The sequence below is a fragment of the Bos taurus genome, chromosome 5, assembly GCF_002263795.3.
Source record: "Bos taurus isolate L1 Dominette 01449 registration number 42190680 breed Hereford chromosome 5, ARS-UCD2.0, whole genome shotgun sequence".
Taxonomy (NCBI): Eukaryota; Metazoa; Chordata; class Mammalia; order Artiodactyla; family Bovidae; genus Bos; species Bos taurus.
In genome coordinates, this window is record NC_037332.1 from 77,520,812 (window position 1) to 77,548,366 (window position 27,555).

At 38.3% G+C, this 27,555-nt stretch overlaps 1 protein-coding gene across 5 annotated transcripts in view; it reads right to left on the bottom strand.

Moving 5' to 3' along the window:
• BICD1 (BICD cargo adaptor 1) overlaps nt 1-27,555 on the bottom strand; it is a 250,617-nt gene that overhangs the window by 39,295 nt on the left and 183,767 nt on the right. For all 5 annotated transcript variants that reach the window (XR_009494605.1, XR_003034813.2, XM_005206892.4 and 2 more), the window contains exons 4-6: nt 16,863-17,288; nt 6,014-7,105; nt 2,084-2,235 (exon numbers count right to left, since the gene is read on the bottom strand). Coding sequence is in view for 3 of the 5 variants with exons in the window: in XM_005206892.4 (XP_005206949.1) it covers nt 2,084-2,235; nt 6,014-7,105; nt 16,863-17,288 (1,670 nt within the window). In the remaining 2 variants the exon portion in view is untranslated. The remainder of the gene's footprint in view (nt 1-2,083; nt 2,236-6,013; nt 7,106-16,862; nt 17,289-27,555) is intronic.

Genomic DNA, 27,555 nt, shown 5'->3' on the forward strand with positions numbered 1-27,555 from the left:
TGACTTTCCGGAGTTACCAAATGTATAAACTTTGAAATTAACACAAGACTTATGGCATTAAAAAAAAATAGACTTTGTAGTGAAAGAATTTGAGCTCCAGGTGGGTCTCATTATTTTTTAACACTGAATGTCAAGAAGCACAGTAGGAATATTATAAGAAAAATCAGGGCTTAGTAAAATAACATGTGGCTTTTGGGACCCTGGATTTATTTTACTTGGTTAGATAACAATATTTAAAAAAATACAATGGAGTAGGAAGTTAATAACCTGAAAAAACAAGTTTCTGTGAGAATACATTATTTTGGGGTAATAATTCTTATATAAGGAGATCGAGACATTAAATGTCCCTTTAAAATTTTTTTGATTTCCTTTTCAAAGAGGGAGGCATTATGCATGAAACCCATTCTCCTGTCCCTACCTCCCCATAGAGGCCAGAGGTATGCAAACTCTTCTGTGCTCGGACCAAGAAGTCAGTTCCCTTCAGTTCTCCTGTACCCTGTGGTCTCTTAGGCACTTAGTCACCTCATTGTCATTTCCAAGAGTCGATCAAAAAGTATGAGCTTGAGCCTTTTCTCTCCTGACACAAAAAGGAAGCTGGCCAGATTCCAGGGCCCAGGATTTATTTTTACATTTATATTAGCTATATGCAAGTAATTTATTGAATATGAAAATAAAGCATAACCATAGTTATGCTTTGTGAATTTTATACCATTTGCATCATATAAAATATAGAATTATTTTTGTTTTGGCACTGAATTGTGACAGCAAAAAGGGAATTGCATCACTGTACTGAACATCTCAAGATTTTGAAACCATCGAATCAATACTTTTTTTTTTTGAATCAATACTTTTTGAACAATCATTTCAAGTCTAAAAATAAAATACAGAGGTGCTTCATAACAAAACTGGTTGGGGGAGGTAGTAACTAACATTTGCCTAAATAATTAGTTGGGTAGTGTGAAAAATTTGGTGATATATAACATCTTAGAAATCATAATTTAATTTACAGTATATTAAGTCTAGGCTTCCCTGGTGGCTCAGTGGTAAAGAATCTGCCTGCTAATACAGAGACATGGATTCAGTCCCTCAGATGGGAAGATTCCCTGGAGAAGGAAATGGCAACCCACTCCAGTATTCTTGCCTGGAAAATCCCACAGACAGAGGAGTCTGACAGGCTACAGTCCATGGGGTTGCAAAAGAGTTAGACACAACTTAGCAACTAAACAAGAACAACATATTAAGTCTAAGTGATTAGCTGATATGATAAATATTAATCTTCATTATGAAGATATCTTTTCATACAAATACTTGCTAAACACTTTATGTACACAAAAATAAATGTCAATGGTGATAATGTAATATTTAGCTATTCCAGGAAGTGGGTTTTTCCCCCTTATTGGAGGTTTTGTTTTCCTTGGTCTAATTCTTTTGGGTACAGAAGGCTCTAGGAAAAATATCTATTGTATTAACTTAAAAACATTTGTATAGGGAATTCCCTGGAGGGCCAGTGGTTAAGACTCTGTGCTTCCATTAATGGGGGCCCGGGTTCGACCCTGGGCTGGGGAACTAAGGTCTTGCAAGCTGCATGGCATGGCCAAAAAATAATAAAATAAAATAAAAACACTTTCATGTAAAAGAATTGCTTGATCCAGGGTGTCCAGTAGAGGGCTCTGGAAAACAGCACAAAAGGTTTTATTTTAGATTTGTTAGAGTGGAATCTCGTGTATTTTCTTTGCACTTTGCCCTTTTAGATGACACGCTAAATAACACTCATGATGCAGGAAGACGAACACGTACATTTTAAAGTCTTATCCCCATGAAGGAAAGTGAAGTTGGTCAGTTGTGTCCGACTCTTTATGACCCCACAGACTGTAGCAACAAGGCTCCTCTGTCCATGGGGTTTTCCAGGCAAGGGTACTGGAGCAGGTTGCCATTTCCTTCTCCAGAGGATCTCCCTGACCCAGGGATTGAACCCGGGTCTTCCACATCGCAGGCAGACACTACCATTTGAGCCACCAGGGAAGCCATGTACCACACCTTATCCCCATGTACCACACCTAACCTTGCAAGAGAAAACTGTTACCTTGTTGCAAACATTGCTCTCAGGGATGAGAAAGTTGCTGCATCTTCTTTCAAAGCCTTCAGTTCATTTCTAAGTTTTGTCATAGTTTCAGTCACCATCGCCTTTTCATTTTCATATTTGTTCTTGAGATTAGCTAATGCCACCTCAGCTGTCTAAAGCAGAAAAATGACAGGGCTTACAATTTTCTATCAGGAAAATCTATCATACACATTTCTTCATGCTGGGTCTATTTCTTTCATAAATAAAAAGTAAAATTGTCTAGGTTGAATTTCATATAAACATATATGTATACTTTGGACATAGGGCAATTTTTTATGTCAAAACATAAATATCAATCTATAATATGGATAAATTGCCCTAGAAGCCAGCTGTGAACCAGAGTCATTATCAGTGACTAAGGGAAAGATATATAATAGTGTAGTAAATATTTAATGCAGATTATTGAGAATATGGGATTTTCAGATATGAAGGAATCAAAATGAAACTTTATATAAGAAGGATTTTATCAAGAAGTTAGGGAAGAAGCACAGCTTCCAAAGGAAATACAATAGAACTCAAATATACTTGTGTCATCTCTGCGCAGTGGATCTGAAACATAATAGAATAAAAGGCACAAGTCATTGCGATTTATAACATGAGTATGACAAACTATAAATCTGTATTATATATTTAAGGAAAAGAATTAACAAAGAATCAATTCTTTCCTACGTCTTAGTATATAATTTCTTTAATAAATTACAGTCAAATTCTTTTTCACAATCTTCATAAAAGCAGATATATATATATATATATATATATATATGCATGTGCATGCTCAGTTTCTCCGTCATGTCCAGCTCTTTGTGATCTCATGGGCTGTAGCCCTCCAGGCTCCTCTGTCTATGGAATTCTCTAGGTAAGAGTGGGTTGCCATTTCCTACTCCAGCTATATATATATATATATATATATATATATGTAAAATTGGATGTGCTACCCAAGCAAGCACCACAATATTGAATGAATTAAAATATTTGTTTGAATTTGGGCATGTTTAAAGTTCTTGGAATTAAGAGGGTTTCTAAGTGAGAACTAGCCTGACACAGAGTACGAAATAAAAACCAAAAAAAAAATGCTGGCTAAATCAATGTATAAAATCAATATACATTTAGGGACTGCCTGTTTGAAGTGTAGCTTCCATGGTATTCATACTGAAGCCAAACTAGAAACAAACCATTTTTACAAACTACTAACTATAGCTTTTCAGAGTGTGTAAAATATTCAATGCTAATGAAAAAAGCCCATTACTAATGAAAAAACCCACTAGTAACAGGATTTCCCAGAAAGACTACCATGGTTCCTTAGCATTTCTTTTCGTGCTTCAAGTGGAGAGCTTCAGCTTCAACTTTCTTATACAAAGTGCCAATCCATCTATAGAGATAAATAGATTCTTTTTTAAATTAAAACAATGTTGGGATAGCAATGTAGTTGGTTAATGTTTTTATTCTAAAGTCACAACTTAATTGTTTTACAAATTTTTATTGTTAACAATAATTTTGATTGAATTTAACTTTAGATTAAAAGAAGTTACTCATAAAATACTTCAGTATGTTCTGTAGTGCTGTAACTCAGTGGAATCTTTAGAAATATTATAGATTCAGAAAGTTACCCATAATGCAGAAATCAACCTGGGGAAAATGGGAGCTGTTTAAATTTTTTAAAAATTTAGACACAAAATCATTAAGAACAGAGAGTGAAGTTGTGAAAATGTAAATGTAACGAGTTTGTAAGCATGTGGAACCACATGGTCAGTTATCTAAGAGGAGAAGAGAAGAAAGTGATAGTAGAGCAAGATCTGAAATAGAAGTACAAAGTCATTTATTATTTGTGAAAAATGCCCCCAAAGGACTCAGCATAGTTTGTAGATTTCTGTCCACAAGACTGCATAAAGCTTTTTCGGAATTAAGGAGGTCTAAGACCCATTAGCAGACTTGCTGACATCTGCATTTACCACATTCTCCTGAAGTTTATTTTTTAAATAAAAAAATCTTGTTTCTAGCCACAGAGATCTAGATTCATTAGTTACTTTCTTTGCAATGTTCCCATAAATTGGATTACAGTATATCTAATATCAAATTGTAATTATCTGTTCTACTCTGACATCCCCATAAGTCTGTGAATCCTTTTCTGGAAGTCAGGGACCATGTACTGGCCTTCTTTGAATCTTTGGCATTCATCATAGCCTAGTAGTATACAGAGGGTCCTTTCTAAACATTTACTTATTTCATCAGAAGACACTATGCTTATTAAAAACCCTAAGATATATGAAAAGAGTTATAAAGAATGCAGAACACTTATTTTAATAAAAACAGGATTCTCTTTTTTTCCTCTATGACAGAATTCTTAGCTTAGCCTTAATGATAAACATTCCACAATGTCTAAATATACTGGATGTCCTCTGTAGATACCTGAGCCATTCATGGCACACAGCATCACAGCAATAGCCCTAACATCATTAAAATGTAAACTAAAGGCATGGCTAGAAATGTGTTTACATTTAATTTACTGAGGCCATATGGGATGTGACACTAATGTAATGCAAATAGTACCACAAACCACTGTGAAAATTAAAATTCACCCAGAAATGCTTTGTACTGCTCTTAATTCCTACAGCACTGTTTACACCACTCTAAAGTGCTTGATGATTGGTCCTATCTTGTAAACAGTTACAGGCATATATTGAAATTCTACTAGATTACTAGTCACTTATTTTTGCATCCCTACTTACTAACTGCCATAAAATATGCAATTAGTGAATGCTTATTGACAAATTCTCTTGGTTGATCAACCATGCTTACCTATACATCTATGTCAGTTAAACATTTCAACACCTGTATTATAGACCTCCAAATTATACCAACAGGTTTATGGTAACTGAAGATAAAGAGGGTAGAAAGCTTGACTGTAGATACCCATTTAAATGCAAACGGAAAAGGACGTCTGAATCTGAAATTAACTTTCACTTTCCAACACTAGTATTGCTTACATTTGCAAGAAGTTATTTGATGCTTTGTTGCTTCTCTTTATTGATATTCTTTATTCACCACCCTTTTCAAAGGTGTTTGTCAAGTCTCACTTTCCAGAGAAACTAGACAGAAGTTAAAAATATCTTCCCACCTGTATTTCACAGCACTGTCACTCAGGTAAAGTTTGAGGGTAAAACACAAATACAGACAGACATCAAAGAGATCTAGGAGTTGGTAGAATCATGTGGTAGCATTCCTGCTTATGCCCTAAGGACAAGATCTATGGTTAGGAAATTTTTTCTACTGTTTAAGCTGTGACTCAGGTGAATTAACATCCCAAATGGACCTAAATTTCAGATAAGTGGTCACTGACAGAGTTAGTGCATAATTTATTTTCTCTCTCTGCCTCTCTCTGCTCCAGCTGCCTACCAGAGAGCCTTGCCAGCCTATTCTGCATCCCTCCATCTCCCTTTTCTACACTCAATGATTGCTGGGCTCCAGGTAAGTACTGCCGGGACTGCCTTTGTACATATGCAACTGGATTTTCTCTGTTTCTGCTTTAAATTCCTCACTTCTACCTTAGTAAGGCATAGCTACTCTCCTGTCTCATCCATTCACGCACTTCAAGGAAACTATTAGGTTCTGATCTGGCTCTGATCACAGTTCATTTTATTTCTCTGCTGACCAGGAAACTGAACTCTCATCCTGATGGTGGTAATAGTAGTGTTAGTCACTTAGTCATGTCTGACTCTTTGTGACCCCATGGACTATAGCCCTCCAGGCTCTTCTGTCCATGGAATTCCCCAGGCAAGAATACAGGAGTGGGTTGCCATTTCCTTCTCCCATCCTGATGGTAGTGGACACTAAAAACATTCAGGCATAAACTAAAGTGTTGGCTAGCATAGCTCATCAGTAGAATGAGATCACCTGTTTGTTGGCTTTCAGCACCGCTCTCAGTGTGGCGATCTGCTCCCGTTTGGTGCTCAGCAGGGACTTGAGCTTGAGGATCTCTTCCATTAGGGCTTCCTTGTCTTTATCGATCATGGGGGCCAGCTCCCGTGCTGCAGCTCTTTGACGAGACAGTTGCAAGGACCGGTCCACAGCTTTCTGCAGATGTTTGATTTGGTCCCGGATTATGGCATTAAGGTTGTAGATATTCATTGGCTCTTTGCGAATGTCACTTGTATCTAATACTGGAGAAGATGGTGGGGCAGTAATAACAGGAGAGATGGTGGGGGTCTTAGTTGGACTTGGTTCTTTGCTGGCCTCTGTGTTTTCTTTTGAAACTGGTTCAGGTGAGGTCCTTGTTTCTACCGGGGATGACACACCCCGCCTGACCAACCGTGGAGACAAAAGTCCCCTGGGATCATCAGGGCCTTTCAGGCTGCCGCTACGGGTGACTCTACTTTGCCTGTAGTAGTCCAACATGACCCTGTTAGGGGTTTCATTATTACACAGACATACATGATGGTAAAGCTGAGCAAGCTCCTCACTAAATGTCACCAATTCATCCTGGGCTGTATTAAGGGTATTGTGATTTTCATTGGCTATGCTGGTCATCTTTTGCAACTCATTCTCCATGTGGGCCATCTTCTCTCCACTCTCCTTGGTGGTCTTCTCAAGGCTTGTAACCTGCTCATCATACATTTGGATCTTACTCTCATACTTGGCCTTCTCTTCAGTATAGTTTTCTATAGATTTATTATATTTCTCCTTTAAGGCCTTAATTTCAGCTTTCAAATCGATCACCTCAGTTACTGCCACCCTGTATTTGCATTCAAGGATCTCTAAGCCATTGATGTCCACCTCATAGTCATGGGCCTCCTCCCCTGAGTCCCGGCCCTTTTCCCCATCTAGCTCCTTGAGCTCCTTGCTGCTCTGTAGGCCCCTCATGGCATTAACATGCTCCGTGAGCCGGTGCACCCGTTCGTGCTGTTCCGTCAGTGCCCCCTTGGTGTGTTCCAGCTGTGTCTGTGACTCCTGGAGATTGGCCAGAAGAATGGCCTTTTCCCGTTCTACCTGCAATGGTAAAAGAAAGTCTTTGAGTGACTTCAAGGCAATGCCAGTGATGAACTTGACCCATTCACATTTGGACACATATACATTTTAAAAATGCAGAAGAGACGATACTCCTGTTACTACAAATTGAATTGGAGTGTGTTTTTTTATTTCAGTTCTGGTAGGTCAATCAATCAAAAGGTACATCATTCCAAAAGAATTATGCTCTGTATATTTACCTATCCAAATTCTTATGCCTTATACACAAGTAAATCTGGATAAGCTTCAGTTTGATAATCTATAAAATGAGCATAACAATCCTTGTCTCCTAGGGACATTTGGGTGATTCAGTAAGACAGTGAACTTAAAAGGTATTATAATGCTGGGCTTCCCTGACAACTCAGTGGTAAAGAATCCACCTGCCAGTGCAGGAGATACGGGTTCTATTCCTGGGTCAGGAAGATCCCCTGGAGAAGGAAATGGCAACCCATTCCAGTATTCTTGTCTGGGAAATCCCATGGACAGAGGAGCCTGGTGGGCTACAGTCCATGGCATCACAAAGAAGTGGACACCACTTGGTGACTAAAAAACTACAACAACAATTATAATGTTAGAGCTTGTTAACATTTGGGTAACTGTGGTCCAGTTCCCATGCTTATATGGTTCTACATGACAAACACATTTATTTTACAAATTTGTATTTGTATATGCAAAAATAACTCATCTCAGAGTTAGGATATATTTGAATATAAATCCTCTTAGCTGGGTTTCATTAGATACAACAGATTGTATTTGTATATAGCTGAAGATGAACTGATTTAGTCAGACTACTAAGCAATAATTTCAAGTGAAAATCCATATGGTAGTTGATGAAAAGTCAAGACATTTGAATTTTTGATGATAAAAGAGACAGAAAATCTCCTAAATAGTCTATGTAGGTAATGTACACAATCTCAATGAAATGGATTGTTTCAGGAGTTTTTTTTTTTTCCCTCTCTTTCTCTTGAAAACTAAGTGAATTTTTCCTGAACAGTCTAAGTCATTATTTGATTAGTATACAAGAATACAATACGAAAAGCTGAGTTCAGAAAGCTTTTTATTGGGGCTGGTGCACTGGGACGACCCAGAGGGATGGTACAGGGAGGGAGGAGGGAGGAAGGTTCAGGATGGGGAACACATGTATACCTGTGGCAGATTCATGTTGACGTATGGCAAAACCAATACAATATTGTAAAGTTAAAAAATAAAATAAACTTAAAAAAAAAAAAGCTTTTGGATAAGCTAAAAACTGGATCAAAACAAAATGTACTGAATATGTCTCAGGTTTGTTTTAGAGGCAGCAGTATTATGATGATTGAGATAATGCCTTTAGGAGAGTTTCCAACCCTGGACTTTGCTAATTCTCATTTAATGTAAATATTTTCTAAGTCTCAATTATAAATCTATCAGTTTCTTCATAATAGCACCTCCAGAAAACATCAAATAGAATACTGTCTCTGTCATATATATATGCTCCACATACAGTACTAATTTCTACACTTAATATATTTCTGGTGGAATCTTTTGAATAGGGAATGATATCCAAATTTTATACACACACACACGTATATGTGTGTGTGTGTGTGTGTGTGTGTATTTTTTCCGGACAATTAAGGCTGCTCTGCCCTCCTCCAAAAAAAAGATAACTAAATTGTGGATAATTTTGTATAACTCTGGCATTACATTTTTCACTCAGCTATTGAGGCTTGAAGTACTATTGAGGCTTGAAGTACTAAACTGTATTTGAATTTCAGAGAGCAGAGTTTAAACTATTTAAAATACATTGTGCTTTGAATTATTAAATGCAAGGCACTTTAAAGTTTAAAATTACTATTCATTTTAATTGTATATTTTAATCTCCATTTGTGAAGAACTTATTCAAGAGAGACTAGCTGAGTTAAATATTATAGTCTTCTATAATTATATATAAATAATATATAATCTACAATGACTAAGAACATTTGCTTTATTTCTCGTCCTACAATCTCTATCTTCTATCTGAAACTGAAGATTTTATTTCGTGTAGTAGGGCTGGTTGTTTTGCCAGAAAACCTGAGTGAGTAATTTTTTGGCCACACGGCATGCAGGACCTTAGTTCCCTGACTAGGGATTGAACCTGTGTACCCTCAGTGGAAGCACAGAACCTTAACCACTGGACCACCAGGGAAGTCCCATCCCATAGAAATTACGTTTAATTTCACTGAGTGTTTACTTTTAAATAAACACGTTAACATGTATCGAGTACTGATAAATTCTTTTGTGAAGGAACAAAAGAAAAGATACCGGGATTTGCTTGTTAATATTAGGACTTTGACAGGAAAAGAAATAAAAGCTGTTCTATGAGTTATTAATTTCCATAAAGTCTTTATCCTGGTCATCTGACTCTCAATTTGACACCTGAATGACTGGTGTGATTTTTGTAATGGGATACATAGTAAGGGCTTCCCAGGTGTGGTAAAGAACCTGCCTGTCAATGCAGAAGACATAAGAGACGGGTTCAATCCCTGGATTGGGATGATCCCCTGGAGGAGGTCATAGCAACCCATTCCAGTATTCTTGCCCGGAGAATCCCATTCCTGAGGAGCCTGGCGGGCTATGGTCGATAGGGTCACAAAGAGTCGGACACAACTGAGCGACTTCACTTTCACTTTTCACTTTCATGCATTGGAGAAGGAAATGGCAACCTACTCCAGTATTCTTGCCTGGAGAATCCCAGGGACAGGAGAGCCTGGTGGGCTGCCATCTATGGGGTCGCACAGAATCGGACATGACTGAAGCAACTTATCAGCAGCAGCAGCAGCAAACTGGACAAAGACTCAAAAAAAAAAAAAAAAAAGGCGCAGGGGGGAGGGGAGGGACTTTTTCAAGTCATTCTAAGAGCCAATATTACTCTGATACCAAAACCAGACAAAGAAAAGAAAACCCCAGGCCAGTGTCTCTTATGAATACAGACACAAAAATCTTGAACAAAATACTTGCAAACTGAATCCAGCTAAAAAACATGACCAAGTGGGGTTTTTTTTTTGGTGTAATGAATTGACTGTGGTGATGACTACATAACTGTGTAATTTACTAAAAAACACTGAATTACACTCTTTAAATGGGTGGATTGTGTGAATAATCACCATAAAGCAGTTCTTAAAAAAAAACTGTATAGACTCATTCCTTGTTGTTCAATCATGGATGCTTTTATTATGTTTACTGGTGGATGGTTTAAAAAAAAAGTAAATGTTTACTGGTGGATGGTTTAAAAAAAAAGTAAGACTTCTGAGAAATATGTTTGCCTAAAGCTTATTAAAAGTAATCTTTAACTGTAAAGTTTATAATAGTTTGACAACTTAAGCTGTCAACTTTGTCCTCGGAAACTGTATTTGTCACATTATGTTTTAAAAACCAGGAACTGACCAATCTTGTCTTAATTAATTTCATCTCATAAATATTCTGTGAGTCTTTGTTAAACACAGATAATTGATTGGTTTGACTTTCTTTCTGTGTAGCAACTCCACTTCCAAGGCTTTTGACTTTGAACAAATGACATAACATATTTGTGCCTCAGTTTCCCTGTCTGTAAAATGGGGATAACACCATATACCTCTTAGTTGTTATAAACACCCACCAATAAAGCAAACATACATAAATTGCTTTGAACTCTTTGGAGACATACATAACATTTCTATCACTATAGGAAAAATTAAAATTGCCTTTAACAAACTGTATCTGAACACAATATGAATCGCCATTTCTTCCACATCCATAAGGAAACAACAAAACTTATTAATTTCAGTTTTACAGAAATATTACTGTTTTCTCACATCACACATGAAATTACATAGCTAGAATGATATTAAAGAAAACAATCCAGAGAGTTTCTCCTGTTTAGTCTGACTCTGTGTGATATGAAGTTGAGTTCAGTTCAGTTCAGTTGCTCAGTCGTGTCCTACTCTTTGTGACCCCATGGACACAGCACTCCAGGCTGCATGAACAGAAGTTCACAATGAACAGAGATTATTTATCAAAGGTACAAATTTTAGCACAAGCATAGAGACTCCTTTAATAGATTATATTATTTAGTGTTCCCAGGCAGGATCTACTTATTTTCATTCTAATAAAATGAATTAAGCTAGTTGTCACTGGGAATTATTATTGTACTCTATTTGAAATAACTGAGTTTTGACAGTGATCCAACTCTGGGAGTCACTATTTAAATTGTAGTTAGTATAGGTTTTTGTATTTATTATTACCATTTCCCAGCAGATGGCAGTATGATACCCTGAAAAAAAAAGGTCCACTTCCTCAAGATATAATACTGCCATCTCCATCTGCTGAGAAATGGTAATTATAAATATAAAGGGGATCTCCCCTACCCGCCTCCTCCCTCACCATTTCCAAGCAAGGTATCATAGAGACTAGTGATGGGGGCTAATTTATTACCTTCCCCTTTGTAAATGCACCTCAGAGAAGTGAAGCAATTCACCCAACATTCCTGATACCCACGGCTGAAACAGAGGTTTTTGTTTTTGTTTTTTCTTTTCAGAAAGAAGTTGAGTAAATACTCTTAGATGGGAAAACAATTTATACGCACAGATGGAATCGTATAAGTTAAGAAAAAGATGATAGGCTTTGACTCAGGCCTGCTGTTTTCAGAGGGTTTCTTTAACCCTAAGAAAGAAAATCTTAAAAGCTGCATATTCCCTGGTAGAGGGTGTCACATCCCTCTCTCTGCCCTTCTACAAATGAAATTAAATTTGTTTTTCACTTGTGAATCTGTCTTCACTTTAATTATTAGACCAGCCAAAGAACCTAGAAGGGAAGAGGGGAAATTTTTTCCATCCCTATACTTTCTATAGTCAGAATATTTAATTTCAAAACACATCTGGCCCCAAGTGTTTCAGATGGCCACAGTGAAAGGGCATTTTATTGCCTCCTCTGAAGGTCCAAAACAATGATGCTGACACAGAATGTGTTACAAGGGGCTGAGAAATGGAATATTTCCTGTCATATCAGGAAACAAAAGATGTCACAGGCATCAGCGATTGTACCCACAACTGGTGAGCCCTGAGGGAACTCAGGAAGGAAAGAATACCTGCTATCTAGCAGCCATCAGACTGCAGCCACTTCCAACAGTGAACCCCGAGAAAGGTCAGGATGTGAAAGCAGAGGATACTGGCCCCAGACAGCTGAGGTGCATATCAAAGGAATGATTTCAGTGAGCCCAGACTCTTGCATCTTCCCTTACACGGAAAAGCGCTAAATTCCTTGAGATATCTGGTTTTCCTTTAATCAACAATAATCTGTTGACTTTCAGACCATCTGCCCTTTGTTGCAAAACTTCTGTATAACTTGGCTCATTCCCTTGCCTCCTCAGAGCAGTTCTTCAGGGTTACCTTTAATGATGCTTCCCAGGCTTGAAGTCCTAAAAATTGTCGCTGTATAAAACATAACTCTCGACCTTTGAGAGGCTCAGTTGGTAAAGAATCTGCCTGTAATGAGGGAGACCTGGGTTTGATTCCTGGATTGGGAAGATCCCCTGGAGAAGGGAAAGGCTACCCATTCCAGTATTCTGGCTTAGAGAATTCCATGGACTGTATAGTCCTTAGGGTCGCAAAGAGTCAGGCACGACTGAGCAAATTTTACTTCCCTTTACTTCTCAACTTGTACGTTATGAATATTTTTAAAGTCAACAGTGCCTAAGTGTTGTTTATTAGAATTGCCATTTTATTTTCAAGGCTCATTCACATCAGTGCCAAATGCAATAACTTCTAGGCAATGTCTACTGTAATGTTTATATAATTTACAGGGATTAAACATAAAGAAACACACAGCTAAGGAAAAGTTCAGATTATAAAGAAATTATGCACGAGAGTATACGTTCTGCTATACTTGTGTTCAACAGTTCGAATGAGATAAGTTCTTACAAAAAATGCTGATTACAAGAAAAACAGGTGTTCACTTTACTTACAACAAAATTAGAAGTTACTGTTCCTAGTGTGAGACTAGAAGCTTCAAATTCATTCCTGTGTTAAGCCTAGTTTTTGTAACTAAATTAGAAGCATACTTTGGGAATAAAAGGCCCTATGCATATCCCTCTACAGCTTAACAAATTGTCACATCAATTAAGCACTCATGAAAGATTCAAAGGTACAAAGTTTTCTCATATATTAAAGAATAGTTTACCTAGCCAAGTTTTTCTCACTGTAACTTTTTGCTGAATGAACACTGCTTTTCAGACTGTCTCATGCTTTGAGTTTTAGCTGTCACCTTTCTGTATTCCCACCAGCAACGACATTACTCCCATGTGAGATTATAATTCTTGAGCTAATCACCCAATAGTAACAGTTAATAGTAATAATAATAGTTAAATAAATGGAGTGCTTAACAAATTAAAGACACTGTGGAGTTGAAATAGTGATAATAGTTCATAATTATTGAGCATTTATCATGTGTTTGGCCTTGTTCTAAGCACTCTATGTACATTAATTCATAAGTTCATGACACTTTGAGGAAAGTAAAATGTGTCCCAATTTTATGGGAGAAAATGCTGTCCTTCTAAGAATGACTCTCAACTAGAGGCTGACCCTTGGGATGTTTGAAAAGTGTGGGACTTTTTGGTCAGTACATCTATGAGGAGAGGTAACTAGCATTTAATGGTTGGGAGCAGAGATGCTAAACCTCCTGTAAATCATCAGCCAGGCTCAGACAATGAGGAACTACCCCATCACAAATGCTGCAAGGTGGTTCCCACTGAGAACCACTCTCTTACTGAGAACGTGTTCTCCATCATTCTTTTTATTAAACTACTCTTCTCTTTTGGACTTTTGTATTCCCCAGCTCAGATGACATTTAGCATTATATAAAACTGAGAACAGCTCTGAGCTTTCAACCAAATAGGTGATCTGGTTGAAAACTTTCAAGCTCTTTTACCCATAAAACCCCTACTTCCTCATATATTTTACACACTATCACCAAAATAAAAAGAAACAAAAGCTTCCATTCAGTAACCTTTCATCCTAAAGCAACAAACATGATAGTTTCAGAAAAATTTTACATTAATTCTATTCAGTTTGAGGGCATACATTCTTATAAATACATGTCACATAAACTCTTTTTTACAAGGAAATATGTTTTCTATTCACTTGCATATATTAGTGTAAACTAATAGAAAAGTATTAACTACACAGAACTGGACTTTGCAGCCAACTAAAACTATAAGAAATTAATTTTCTTCCAGTGTCCATATTTTCTTACCTTGATTGAAATTGAACACTGAGAAAACAAATTCTCACTAATTATCTTTCAGCAGCTAAAAGCACTGGAGAGGCAATGGCACCCACTCCAGTACTCTTGCCTGGAAAATTCCATGGACAGAGCCTGGAAGGCTGCAGTCCATGGGGTTGCTGAGGGTCAGTCACGACTGAGCGACTTCACTTTCACTTTTCACTTTCATGCACTGGAGAAGGAAATGGAAACCCACTCCAGTGTTCTTGCCTGGAGAATCCCAGGGATGGGGGAGCCTGGTGGGTTGCCGTCTATGGGGTCACACAGAGTCGGCCATGACTGAAGTAACTTAGCAGCAGCTAAAAGCACTGGGCAGGTAAAGTTAAAAGTAAAAAGATATGTTAACTTTTGATATAGTATTAAAAATGAGTCTATGATATTAATTTCTCTCATTTCTTTCTGCTAACTACATTTTCAGTCATCATTTCTGTAGATGCAGAAAATTATAAGCCCTGTTTGCTATAAAAATAAGTGATTGCCAGAGTCTTAAGGCCTCTAAATATCAGCTTTATGCAAAGAACCTTGGCAGGATAACAGACTGAAGAATAAGTCTTAAACTCATCACCTGATCCTCAAAAAAGCAAGAGAGTTCCAGAAAAACATCTCTGTTTTATTGACTATGCCAAAGCCTTTGACTGTGTGGATCACAGTAAACTGTGGAAAATTCTGAAACAGATGGGAATACCAGACCACCTGATCTGCCTCTTGAGAAATCTGTACGCAGGTCAGGAAGCAACAGTTAGAACTGGACATGGAACAACAGGCTGGTTCTAAATAGGAAAAGGAGTACGTCAAGGCTGTATATTGTCACCCTGCGTATTTAACTTCTATGCAGAGTATATCATGCAAAACTCCGGGCTGGATGAAGCACAAGCTGGAATCAAGATTGCTCGGAGAAATATCAATAACCTCAGATATGCAGATGACACCACCCTTATGGCAGAAAGTGAAAAAGAACTAAAGAGCCTCTTGATGAAAATGAAAGAGGAGAGTGAAAAGTTGGCTTAAAGCTCAACATTCAGTAAACTAAGATCATGGCATCTGGTCCCATCACTTCATGGCAAATAGATGGGGAAACAGTGGAAACAGTGTCAGACTTTATTTTTGGGGGGCTCCAAAATCACTGCAGATGGTGATTGCAGCCATGAAATTAAAAGACACTGCCTCCTTGGAAGGAAAGTTATGACCAACTTAGACAGCATATTAAAAAGCAGAGACATTACTTTGCCAACAAAGGTCTGTCTAGTCAAGGCTATGGTTTTTCCAGTAGTCATGTATGGATGTGAGAGTTGGACTATAAAGAACGCTGAGCACTGAAGAATTGATGCTTTTGAACTATGGTGTTGGAGAAGACTCTTGAGAGTCCCTTGGACAGCAAGGAGATCCAACCAGTCAATCTTAAAGGAAATCAATCCTGAATATTCACTGGGAAGACTGATGCTGAAGCTGACACTCCAATACTTTGGCCACCTGATGTGAAGAGCTGGCTCATTTGAAAAGACCTTGATGCTGGGAAAGATTGAAGGCGGGAGGAGAAGGGGATGACAGAGGATGAGATGGTGGGATGGCATCACCGACTCAATGGACATGAGTTTGAGTAAACTCCGGAAGTTGGTGATGGACAGGGACGCCTGGCGTGCTGCGGTTCATGGGGTTGCAAAGAGTCAGACACGACTGAGCGACTGAACTGAACTGAACTGAATCACCTGACAAGCTTGTTGAACTAGATTCCTGACTCAGTAGATCTGTGAAGAGCCCAACAATTGTCTCCTCAGAAACCCCCACGTGATGGTGGCTGTGGTGATGCTGTTCCTCAGACAGCATTTCCATTATCATAGGATTAAGGTATGGTCGGGCGGCAAGACTCTACACTATTAACAGAAAGCCATTTTACAGTGACATAAGCTTAAAAATTGGGACTCTCCCCAAGATGTTTGATTTGAAGATGCTAAAAATTTAAGGCTTAGCTCATGTACGAGTAAGAATGCCTTGCTTTCAGATTTATACCTATTTTGTATTTTCAATCATACAATATCCTAGCTAGTTTGTATACAGAAAATCCTTCTTGTCTTTTAGAGCTTAAAATACTGTTGTGAAGCATAACCATTAATCTTGAATATATACATAGAGTCGCTTATGATGGGAAACTTCATTTTCTATCATTTTTCCTGTATAAATCTTCTGAATTTTTTTGTGAGAAATGCATCAAGATGCCATCTTTCCCCCTTCACACTCAGTTGTCATCTAATTTATCTAAGAGATAAATTTCATAAAACAATGTAAATGAGATATTCTCTTAACACCACTTTTGTATCTTTCTAAAATATTGTACTTTCAAAGTGGCTAGTTAAAGAATAATTTAAAAAAATAATCGGCAAGTAAAATATGACAATAAGAAATCCCACACCATGCTACACGTAACTTCCAGAAAAGTCACTAAACAAGCCCTAAACAGAGTTCTTACCTGCATAAGTTGCTGCTTCAATTTCTGTATTTCTGAAATGTTCAGCTCACTGAACAAGTCAGAAACAGGGTGGAGAGACTCTCCTTTCCTTAAAGTGGGAGTCCGATAGTCTCCATTCAGTTTCACAAGGGGCCCGTGGATATGTCCATTCATTTTGTCATCATTGTTGGGTTCACTCCCATCCTCAGCAAACTTGAGCCCATCAACTGAGATGCTGATATGGTTATCATTGAGGGTGATGTATTGGGAGAGCTCCTTCCGCAGGCTGTTCTTTTGCTCCCTTTCATTTTTTAAGGTCTCAAGGGCTTCTTCCAGTTGGTGCTCAGCGATCTCTTTCAACCGGATGGCATCTTCCAGTTGGCTGTTCAGCAGCACCGTCTCCTCCTCAAATCGCTTAATCTCATGCTTTAAGCCTTCATATTCAACCTGAATTAGATAGGATAAAGAAGATTCATAAAACTAAAATTTGGGTCTTACAAAACTGCCATTAAACACTCTAGTGGACCTAACATTTAAAAAATTAAAAGTCTACAAAATAAATCTAAAAAGCACATGATGTATATATATACATTTAAGGTAACAGAATGGTTTCTTTAGATACCCATATTTATATAAATTCAGTTCTTAGCAGAAATGAAAAAGGTACCTCTCTTAGAATTTCTTTTATAGGTTCCAATGATCAAAAGGGGACACTACTTGCCTAATCAATCAATATCATGTTTTGTAATAGTATATCAGAATACTCACAATCCAAGAAAAGGCTTTTATCATCACTATTACTTTGTTTTAAATTATTAATAATGAGGAAATTTTTATACTTAGGGCTAAGTTAAAAGATCACAGTATGAATATAACCTCAATAAAATATGTATGAGGGTAAGATGAGAAAGCAAAGAAATACTTCACATGCTTAAGGAAAGAACCTGGAATAACAGTGCCAATTACTCCAAAACAAAAGTGGAAGTGGATCAAGATAGTACAGCAGGAGGACATGGATCTCACCTCCTCCCCAAAACACATCAAAAATACATCTGCATGTGGAACAATTCTCACAGAAAACCAACTGGAGACTGGCAGAAGATCTCTCACACAAGCAAAGCTGCAAGGAAGAGCCCCCCCTAACCAGGTGATTGTGTACCAGCCCTGGCAGCTCTGCTTCAGGATGCCAGCTGGACAGACTTGGCGTCAGGCTTCAGATTGTGTTCAAGTCTGCTGTACATGTCTTGTTTTAGGACCAAACTTGAAGGGTCACGCTTCCTGGGGTGTGGTTTTTCTCAGTGTGATACAGGAAAATAAGGGGATTAGTCAAACCAAGGTTGGATGTCTGAAATCTGTGCTCCATTATGTCTGCTAATATTCCAATGTCAATGGAGCCGATGAATTTATTCCGCTACTTTTAAGGCACTACCAGGTTATGGCAGTGGGAGAGAGTAAAGAATTGAGAACAATCTAAATCTACCACACACTTTTATAATCACATGATGAGACTTTTTAAAAAAACTTTTTATTGTGGGTAATGTAAAAATACTCAAGTAGTGAGCAGAGTTCAATAACTCCCAGGAAACCCACCACTCAGTTTCAACAATCATCAACTCCTGGCCACTCCTTTCATCTATATTTTCATTCACTCTCCTAGCTGGATTTATTAACTCCAAGATATCACGTACTTTAGGATCTATCTCTCAAAGATGACTTTTTTAAAAAAGCATAGCCATAATTCCTTAAATAATTTCTTAAGAACAAGATATAATCTTAGTTATCAAAAACAATGTCAACAATTGGTTTGTATTGATATAGGAAATAAATAAAACTCAGTGAAAAAGGATAATATATTATTACAACCGTGCAACATAAGAGAGCAAATGGAAACTTAAGAAAATGTTAATAGTTGATCTTTAATGGTGGGAATAAAGGTGATTTTTAAGAAAAAAATACCTATATATTGTTATCAATATAATATTCTTTTGAATTACAACCAAATAAGAGCCTGTTCAAACACCTCCTTGGTTGTGAAAGTCCACAAATGAAAGAGATATCCCACTCTGAACACAACTGCCTTCTTTGGGGCCTTTTCCATGGCTCTTGCCACAGGTCATCCTTTAATAAGTGTTTTTATCTCCACAACTACTAAGAGGAAATATTTTTTATGCACCTAGGTGTCCCTCAGAGTGCTTTAATATCCCTTCTTGTGTCTCAATAAAATTCTGCTCCTGATAAATATTTGCTGAATAAACTATTGTGAATGAAAAAATAAAATGGAAAAAATATGACAATGTCAATTATGATTTTAGATAGTAATATGAACTGTGTTTACCTTTAAATATATTTTAATATTTATATGACTTTAAACCTTTGTTTTGTAAAGGATTTTAAAAACTAAAGGACAAGGCTTCCCTGGTGGTCTAGTGGTTGAGAATCTGCTTGCGAATGCAGGGGTCACAGGTTTGATTTCTGGTCTGTGAAGATTCCTGCAGGTCCCAGAGCATCTAAGCTCATGTGTCACAACTACTGAGCCCATGCGCTGCCATTACTGAAGCCCACATGCCTAGAGCCAGTGCTCTGCAACAAGAGAAACCATGGCAACGAGAAGCCCGTGAACTACAGCAAAAATAGTACCCCTTCATCAGAACCAGAGAAAATCTGCACACAACAATGACGACCCAGCACAAACAAAATAAATAAATAAATCTTAAATAAACAAAAAAACACTAAAGGATAGAGATCATAGATAATGATCATTTTCATATATTTGTATTCCTTCCCACACCCCTACATCTTCTTCACATAATCTCAATTCAGTGGCTTGTCTTGCAAACTTTAGATAAGAGTCTTGATACAGATTTAATTAGGGTGTAGGTTTGGCTGATGTAAGAGAGACCTAAGTAAGAGTGACTTATTTGAGAAAGAAATTTGTTTCTCTCGCATGTAATAGTACGGAGGTAAATAGTCAAGATTCAACATTCAAAAAACTCAGATCATGGCATCTGGTTCTATTACTTCATGGCAAATAAAAGGGAAAAAAAAATGGAAATAATGACAGATTTTATTTTCCTGAGCTCCAAAATCACTGAGGACAGTGACCGAAGCCATGAAATTAAAAAGATGCTGCTCCTTGGAAGAAAAGCTATGACAAACCTGGACAGTGTATTAAAAAACAGAGACATTATTTTGCCAACAAAGGTCCAAAAAAGGTATAGTCAAAGCTGTGGTTTCTCCAGGATCATGTACGGATGTGAGAGCTGGATTATAAAGAAGGCTGAGCACAGAAGAACTGATGTTTTTGAACTGTGGTGCTGGAGAAGACTCTTGAGAGTCCCTTGGACTGCAAAGAGATCAAACCAGTCAATCTTAAAGGAAATCAACCTTGAATATTCATTGGAACGACTGATTCTGAAGCTCCAATACTTTGGCCACCTGATGTGAAGAGCTGACTCACTGGAAAAGACTGATGCTGGGAAAGATCGAGGCCAAGAGGAGAACGGGGCAACAGAGGATAAGATGGTTGGATGGCATCATTGACTCAATGAATATGAGTTTGAGGAAACTCTGGGAGATAGGGACAGACAGGGAAGCCTGGTGCATTTCAGTCCATAGAGTTGCAAAGAGTCAGACACAACTTAGCGAGTGAACAGCATCAAACAGTCAAGGGTCAGTATAAAATCTCTGTTTAATGAGGTCATCCAAGAATCAGACTCCTCCCATCTTATTGCACTGCCTCCTACACTAGTCTACATGATCTAGGGTTGCTTGACTTCTTGATCATGTTCCAAGAAGTGGGACAAAATAAGGGTACACCTCCTGTCTCTTTAAAGACCTGTCTCAAAGTTGGCCATATCATTTCTTTTCACATCCCATTGGCTAGTACCAGTTGCAAAGACGGTGAAGAATGTAGTCTTCACTCTCAGTAGCCTTGTGCCCAGTTAAAAATTGGGTAATATATTGGAAGAAGGAAACAATGGATATTGATGAATAGTCAGCACTCACCACCACTCACTCAGACAGTGGTGGTGACCTGTGGAAATTCACAGGTCCATGATAGAATCACTTAAAAGAGTCAAATCATAAAATTTTCTTAGTATAAAAGAGTCTGTTTCCTTGTACCACGGTTTCTTCCAGGCCTTAGATACTATAGAATCATTTTCCTCCTGATCTTTACCTTTTCTATCCCTGGACAAATTGGGATACTGGCTTGCCAGTCTCTCCCAGTATTTCAAGCAATCTTCTGACTGGCCTCAGATTATGTGATAGCTTACATTTGCAGATATTAATTTAGTTGGCAATGCAGAAATTTTATCCTGTAATCCTTGATAGACTGATGTCTTAGACCAAGCATTTTCAAATATTACTGTGTCCTCTGGACTAAATCCAGCTCACAGCCTATTTTTATAAGCAAATTTTATTGGAATATAGTCACATTATTTTATTTTTATATTGTCTATGGCTGCTTTTCACACCAGAACAGCAGAGTAGGGTAGTTGCAAGAAAGACTATATGGCTTGTAAAACCTAACATATTTGCTACCTAACCCTTTATAGAAAAATTTTGCTGACTCCTGGTCTACAGGAGGAAGGAAAGAAGACATTAATTAATGAAGTAAGACATTGATTTAGTTTGTATTGTAGATTTTTTTATTCTGTAACTTTTACTTAATTGATAGCAGACTTCCTTACGACTTGATCTCTTTCTATCTGGTCAGCTTCACTCATACTCACTCAAATGTGGTTTGTGCTTCTATTTACCCAGCTGTTTCATGTTTCTCTGCCTAGGCAAAGACAGTATTCCTGAAAACTCTTATTCATTCTTCAAGACCCAAATCAAGACTCTGATACTAACTGAAGTCTTTGTTGACCCACTCAGGCAAACAAATCACTCTATTCTTCTACCATTATAGCAAGGCTGCATCATAGGATTAGAATCACAGCAAAGTGGAAGCACCAGAAATAGAATGGGAAGGCACTTAAAAATCGGTAATTGACATTTTGAAGACAGCATCAAAGTAGTCACCATTATAAAAATCAATACTTAGTTGCATTTCCTTACAACAGCTTCATAGTTTAGTAATTCTATTTTTAACTATGTGAGGGTTGGAGACAGCATTTAACACTGTAATCTTTTCAGAGTTTAGGAACTCTAAAGATCTTTTGTTTTCTTTTTGTTTTCCTTTTGGGTTTTATTTGGGAATTGTGAAGATCTTAATTTCAACCTGTATTGCTAAGACTAACAGATAGCTTTACTCTTCAATTACATGGGACCCTAAGCTCTTTGAGCCAGTAACAATGTTTTTTGTCCTCAAAAAAGTACATGGCTTCTGTATGACAAACCCACAGCAAACATTCTCAGTGGTGAAAAAGTGAAAGCATTTCCTCTAAGATCAGGAATAAGACAAGGGTGCCCACTCTTGCAACTATTACACAACATAGTTTTGGAAGTCCTAGCCATGGCAATCAGAGAAGAAAAAGAAATTAAAGGAATCCAGATTGGAAAAGAAGAAGTAAAACTCTCACTGTTCAGTTGCTCAGTCGTGTCTGACTCTTTGCGACCCCATGGACTGCAGCACACCAGGCCTCCCTGTCCATCACCAACTCCTGGAATTTACTCAAACTCAAGTCCATTTAGTCGGTGATGCCATTCAACCATCTCATCCTCTGTCATCCCCTTCTCCTCCTGCCTTCAATCTTTCCCAGCATCAAGGTCTTTTCCAACAGTCAGTCCTTTGCATCAGGTGGCCAAAGTATTGGAGTCTCAGCTTCAGCATCAGTCTTTTCAATAATATTCAGGACTGATTTTCTTTAGGATGGACAGGTTGGATCTCCTTGCTGTCCAAGGGACTCTCAAGAGTGCTCTCCAGTACCACAGTTTAAAAGCATCAATTCTTCAGTGCTCAGCTTTCTTTATAGTCCAACTCTCACATCTATACATGACTACTGGAAAAACCATAGCTTTGACTAGATGGACCTTTACTGGCAGAGTAATGTCTCTGTTTTTTAACATGCTGTCTAAGTTGGTCATAACCTTTCTTCCAAGGAGCAAGCATCTTTTAATTTCATAGCTGCAGTCACCATCTGCAGTGATTTTGGAGCCCCCCAAAATAAAGTCTGTCACTGTTTCCATTGTTTCCCCATCTATTTGCCATGAAGTGATGTGACCAGATGCCATGATCTTAGAGCTAATCAATGAATTTAGTAAAGCTGCAGGATACAAAATTAACGGAAATTCTTTGAATTACTATGCACTAACAATGAAAAATCAGAAAGAGAAATTAAAGAAACAACCCATTCACCATTTCAACAAAAGAAGAAAATAAAATACCTAGGCATAAATCTACCTAAGGAAAAAAAAAACCTACATGCAGAAAACTATAACACAATGATGAAAGAAATAAAGATGGCACAGAGAGAGATATATCATACTCTTGGATTGGAAGAATCAATATTGTGAAAATAACTATACTACCCAAAGCCTTCTACAGATTCAGTGCAATCTCTATCAAATTACTAATAGCATTTTTCACAGAACTAGAAAAAAAAATTTTACAGTTTGTTTGGAAACACAAAAGACCCTGAATAGCCAAAGCAATCTTGAGAAAGAAAAATGCAGCTGGAGGAATCTACCTTCCTGACCTCAGACTATACTATAAAGCTACCATCATCAAGACAGTATGGTACTGACACAAAAACAAAATATAGATCAATGGAACAAGACTGAAAGCCCAAAGATAAGCTGATGCACTTATGGGCAGCTTATTGTTGACAACGGAGGCAAGAATATACAATGGAGAAAAGACAGGCTCTCTTCAATAAGTGGCACTGGAAAAACTGTAAAATTCTTTTACAGCTATGTGTAAAAGAATGAAATTAGAACACTTTCTAACACTATGCATAAAAATAAACTCAAAATGGATTAAAGACCTAAATGTAAGGCCAGAAACTAAAAACTCTTAGAGAAAAAAGGCAAAACATTCTTTGACATAAATCACAGCAAGGTCCTCTTTGACTCATCTCCTAGATTAATGAAAAAAACAAAACTAAACTAAACTAAACAAATGGGGCCTAATTAAATGTAAAATCTTTTGCATAGCAAAGGAAACTATAAACAAGATGAGAAAACAACCCTCAGAATGGGAGAAAATAATTGCAAATGAAGCAACTGACAAACGATTAATTTCCAAAATATACAAGCAACTCACAAAGTTTAATATCAGAAAAACAAACAACCCAAATAAACAAACAAAAAGGGGCCAAAGTCCAAAGGCGAGGGTGGGAGCAGTCAGTGCCAGGACCCCACACTTACTGAGTACCCTCCAAGATTCATGGTGAGGAGGATATTCTCCCTGTAAACCTCTCTTCTGAACTCGGATGCCCTGGGGGAGAAGTTTGTGCTTTTCAGTTCAGGTGGTGGAGTAGAGGGATGTGCGTTCATCTTCTCCTGTGAGAACACCAAAATTGCAACTAGCTGCTGAACAACCATCGCCAGGAGGATGTTGACACCTACCAAAAAGATACCCTACATCCAAGGACAAAGAAGAAGCTGCAACAAGACAGTAGAAGGGGTGCAATCATGTTAAAATCAAAACTCATACCTGCCAGAGACTCTTATAGGGTACAAACAAAACCTTGTGCACACCAGGATCCAGGAAAAAGGAACAGTGATCCCCACAAGAGACTGAGTCAGACCTGCTTGTGAATGTCTGAGGGTCTCCTGTGGAGGCATGGGTCAGCAGTGGCTGGCTGCAGGAACAGAGGCACTGGTAGCAGCAGTCCTAGTAGGCATGGCATGTGGCCTAAATCTTCTTGGAGGAGGTTGCCCTTAGCCCTACCATAGAGCTTGCAGCCCTAACATGGAGCTGCTGGCTGGGCAACCCACAAACTGGAGAACAATCATATCAGAGAAGTTTCTTGCACTGTTGCAAAGGTTCTAGGCCCCACATCAGACTTCCCAACTTGGGGATCTGGCAAAAGGACTGGTAATCCCAAGGGAATTTGACTTTGAAGGTCAGAGGGATTTGATTACAGAATTTCCACAGGACTATGGGAAATGGAGATTCTTGGAGGGCACAAACAAAACCTTGTGTGCACCAGGACCCAAGGGAAAGGAGCAATGACCCCACAAGAGACCGAGTCAGACTTGCCTGTGAGTGTTTGGGGGTCTTCTGTGGAGGTATAGGTCAACAGTGGCCTGCCGTGGGGTCAGGGGCACTCGCAGCAGCAGTCCATGAAGGCACATCTTGGCATCTCTTGGAGGAGGTCATCATTAGCCTTACCATAGAGTCTGCAGACTCCAGGACTGGGCTGCTTCAGGACAAACAACTAACAAGGAGGGAGCACAGCTCCACTCATCAACAGAAAATTGAATTAAAGATTTACTGAGCATGGCCCAGCCCACCAGAGCAAGACTCAGTTTTCCCCATGGAACACAGCCAGTCCCTCCCATCAGGAAGCTTGCACAAGCCTCTTATCCTCATCCATCCGAAGGCAGACAGAAGAAGCAAGAACTACAATCTCATGGCCTACAGAGTGAAAACTACCATCACAGAAAACTAACCAAAATGATCACATGGATCACAGCCTTGTGTAACTCAATGAAGCTATGAGCCATGTAGTATAGAGCAACCCAAGAGGGACAGGTCTGGTGGAGAGTCTGAGATGGGTCATGGTCTGACAAAATGTGGTCCACTGAAGAAGGGAATGGCAAACCACTTCAGTATTCTTGCCTTAAGAACCCCATGAACAGTATGAAAAGGCAAAAAGATATGACACTGAAAGATGAACCTGCCAGGTCATAGGTGTCCAATATGCTACTGGGGAAGAGCAGAGAAATAGCTCCAGAAAGAATGAAGAGGCTGAGCCAAAGTGGAAACAACACTGAGTTGTGGATGTGTCTGGTGGTGAAAGTAAAGCCAGTGCTGGAAATAACAACACTGCACAGGAGCCTGGAATGTTAGGTCCATGAATCAAGGTAAACTGGATGTGGTCAAACAGGAGATGGCAAGAGTGAAGATCGACATTATACAAATGAATCAGTGAACTACAATGGAATGGAATGGATGAATTTAATTCAGATGACCATAATATCTACTACTGTGGGCAAGAATCCCTTAGAAGAAATGGAGTAGCCATCATGGTCAACAAGAGTCTGAAATGCAGTAACTGGGTGCAGTCTCAACAATGACAGAATGATCTTGACTTCCTTTCAGGGCAAACCATTCAACATCACAGTAATCCAAGCCTATGCCCCCACCACTAATGCCAAAGAAGCTGAAGTTAAAGAGTCTATGAAGACCTACAAGACCTAGAACTAATACACACACAAACAAAAACAAAAACGTCCTTTTCATCAGGGAATTGGAATGCAAAAGTAGGAAGCCAAGAGATAACTGGACTAACAGGCAAGTTTGGCCTTGGAGTAAAAAATGTAGCAGGGCAAAGGTTACAAAATCTTTTCCAGGAGAACACACTGGTCACAGCAGACACCCTCTTCCAGCAACACAAGAGATGACTCTACACATGGACATCACCAGACGGTCAATACTGAAATCAGATGGGTTATATACTTTGCAACTGAAGATGGAAAAGCTCTATACAGCCAGCAAAAACAAGACCTGGAGCTGACTATGGCTCAGATCACTTGAGCTTCTCATTGCAAAGTACAGACTTAAATTGAAGAAAGTAGGGAAAACCAGTAGGCCATTCAAGCATGACCTAAATCAAATCCCTTATGATTACACAGTGGAAGTGACAAATAGATTCAAGGAATTAGATCTGATAGAGAGAGTGCCTGAAGACCTATGAACAGAGGTCAGTAACTCTGTATAGGAGGCAATGATCAAAACCATTGCCAAGAAAAAGAAATGCAACAAGGCAAGATGGTTGTCTGAGGAGGCCTTACAAATAGCTGAGAAGAAGAGAAATGAAAAGCAAGGGAGAAAGGGAAAGATTTACCCAACTAAATGCAGAGTTCCAGAGAATAGCAAGGAGAGATAAGAAAGTCTCCTTAAATGAACAATGCAAAGAAATAGAGGAAAACAATAGAATGGGAAAGACTAGTAATCACTTAAAGAAAATTATAGATTCAAGGGAACATTTCTTTCAAAGATAGGCATAATAAAGGACAGAAACAGCAAGGATCTAACAGAAAGCAGACGAGATTAAGAAGAGGTGGTAAGAATACACAGAATTGTACAAAAATGGTCTTAATGAACTGGATAACCATGATGGTGTGGTCACTCACCTAGGAGACATACTGGAGTGTGAAGTCAAGTGGGCATTAGGAAGCATTACTACAAATAAAGCTAGTGGAGGTGATGGAATTCCAGCTGAGCTATTTCAAATCCTAAAGGATAATGCTGTTAAAGGGCTGCACTCAATATGCCAGCACATTTGGAAAACTCAGCAATGGCCAGAGTATTGGAAAAGGTCAGTTTTCATTCTAATCCCAAAGAAAGGCAATGCCAAATAATATTCAAACTACCATACAACTGTGCTTATTTCACATGCTAGCAAGGTAATGCTCAAAATTCTTCTAGCAAGGCTTCAAAAGTATGTGAACTAAGAACTTCCAGATATACAAGTTGGATTTAGAAAAGGCAGCAGAACCAGAGAACAAACTGCCAACATCCACTGGATGATATAAAAAGCAAGAGAATTAAAAAAAAAAAACACATACTTCTGTTTCATTGACTATGCTAAAGCCTTTG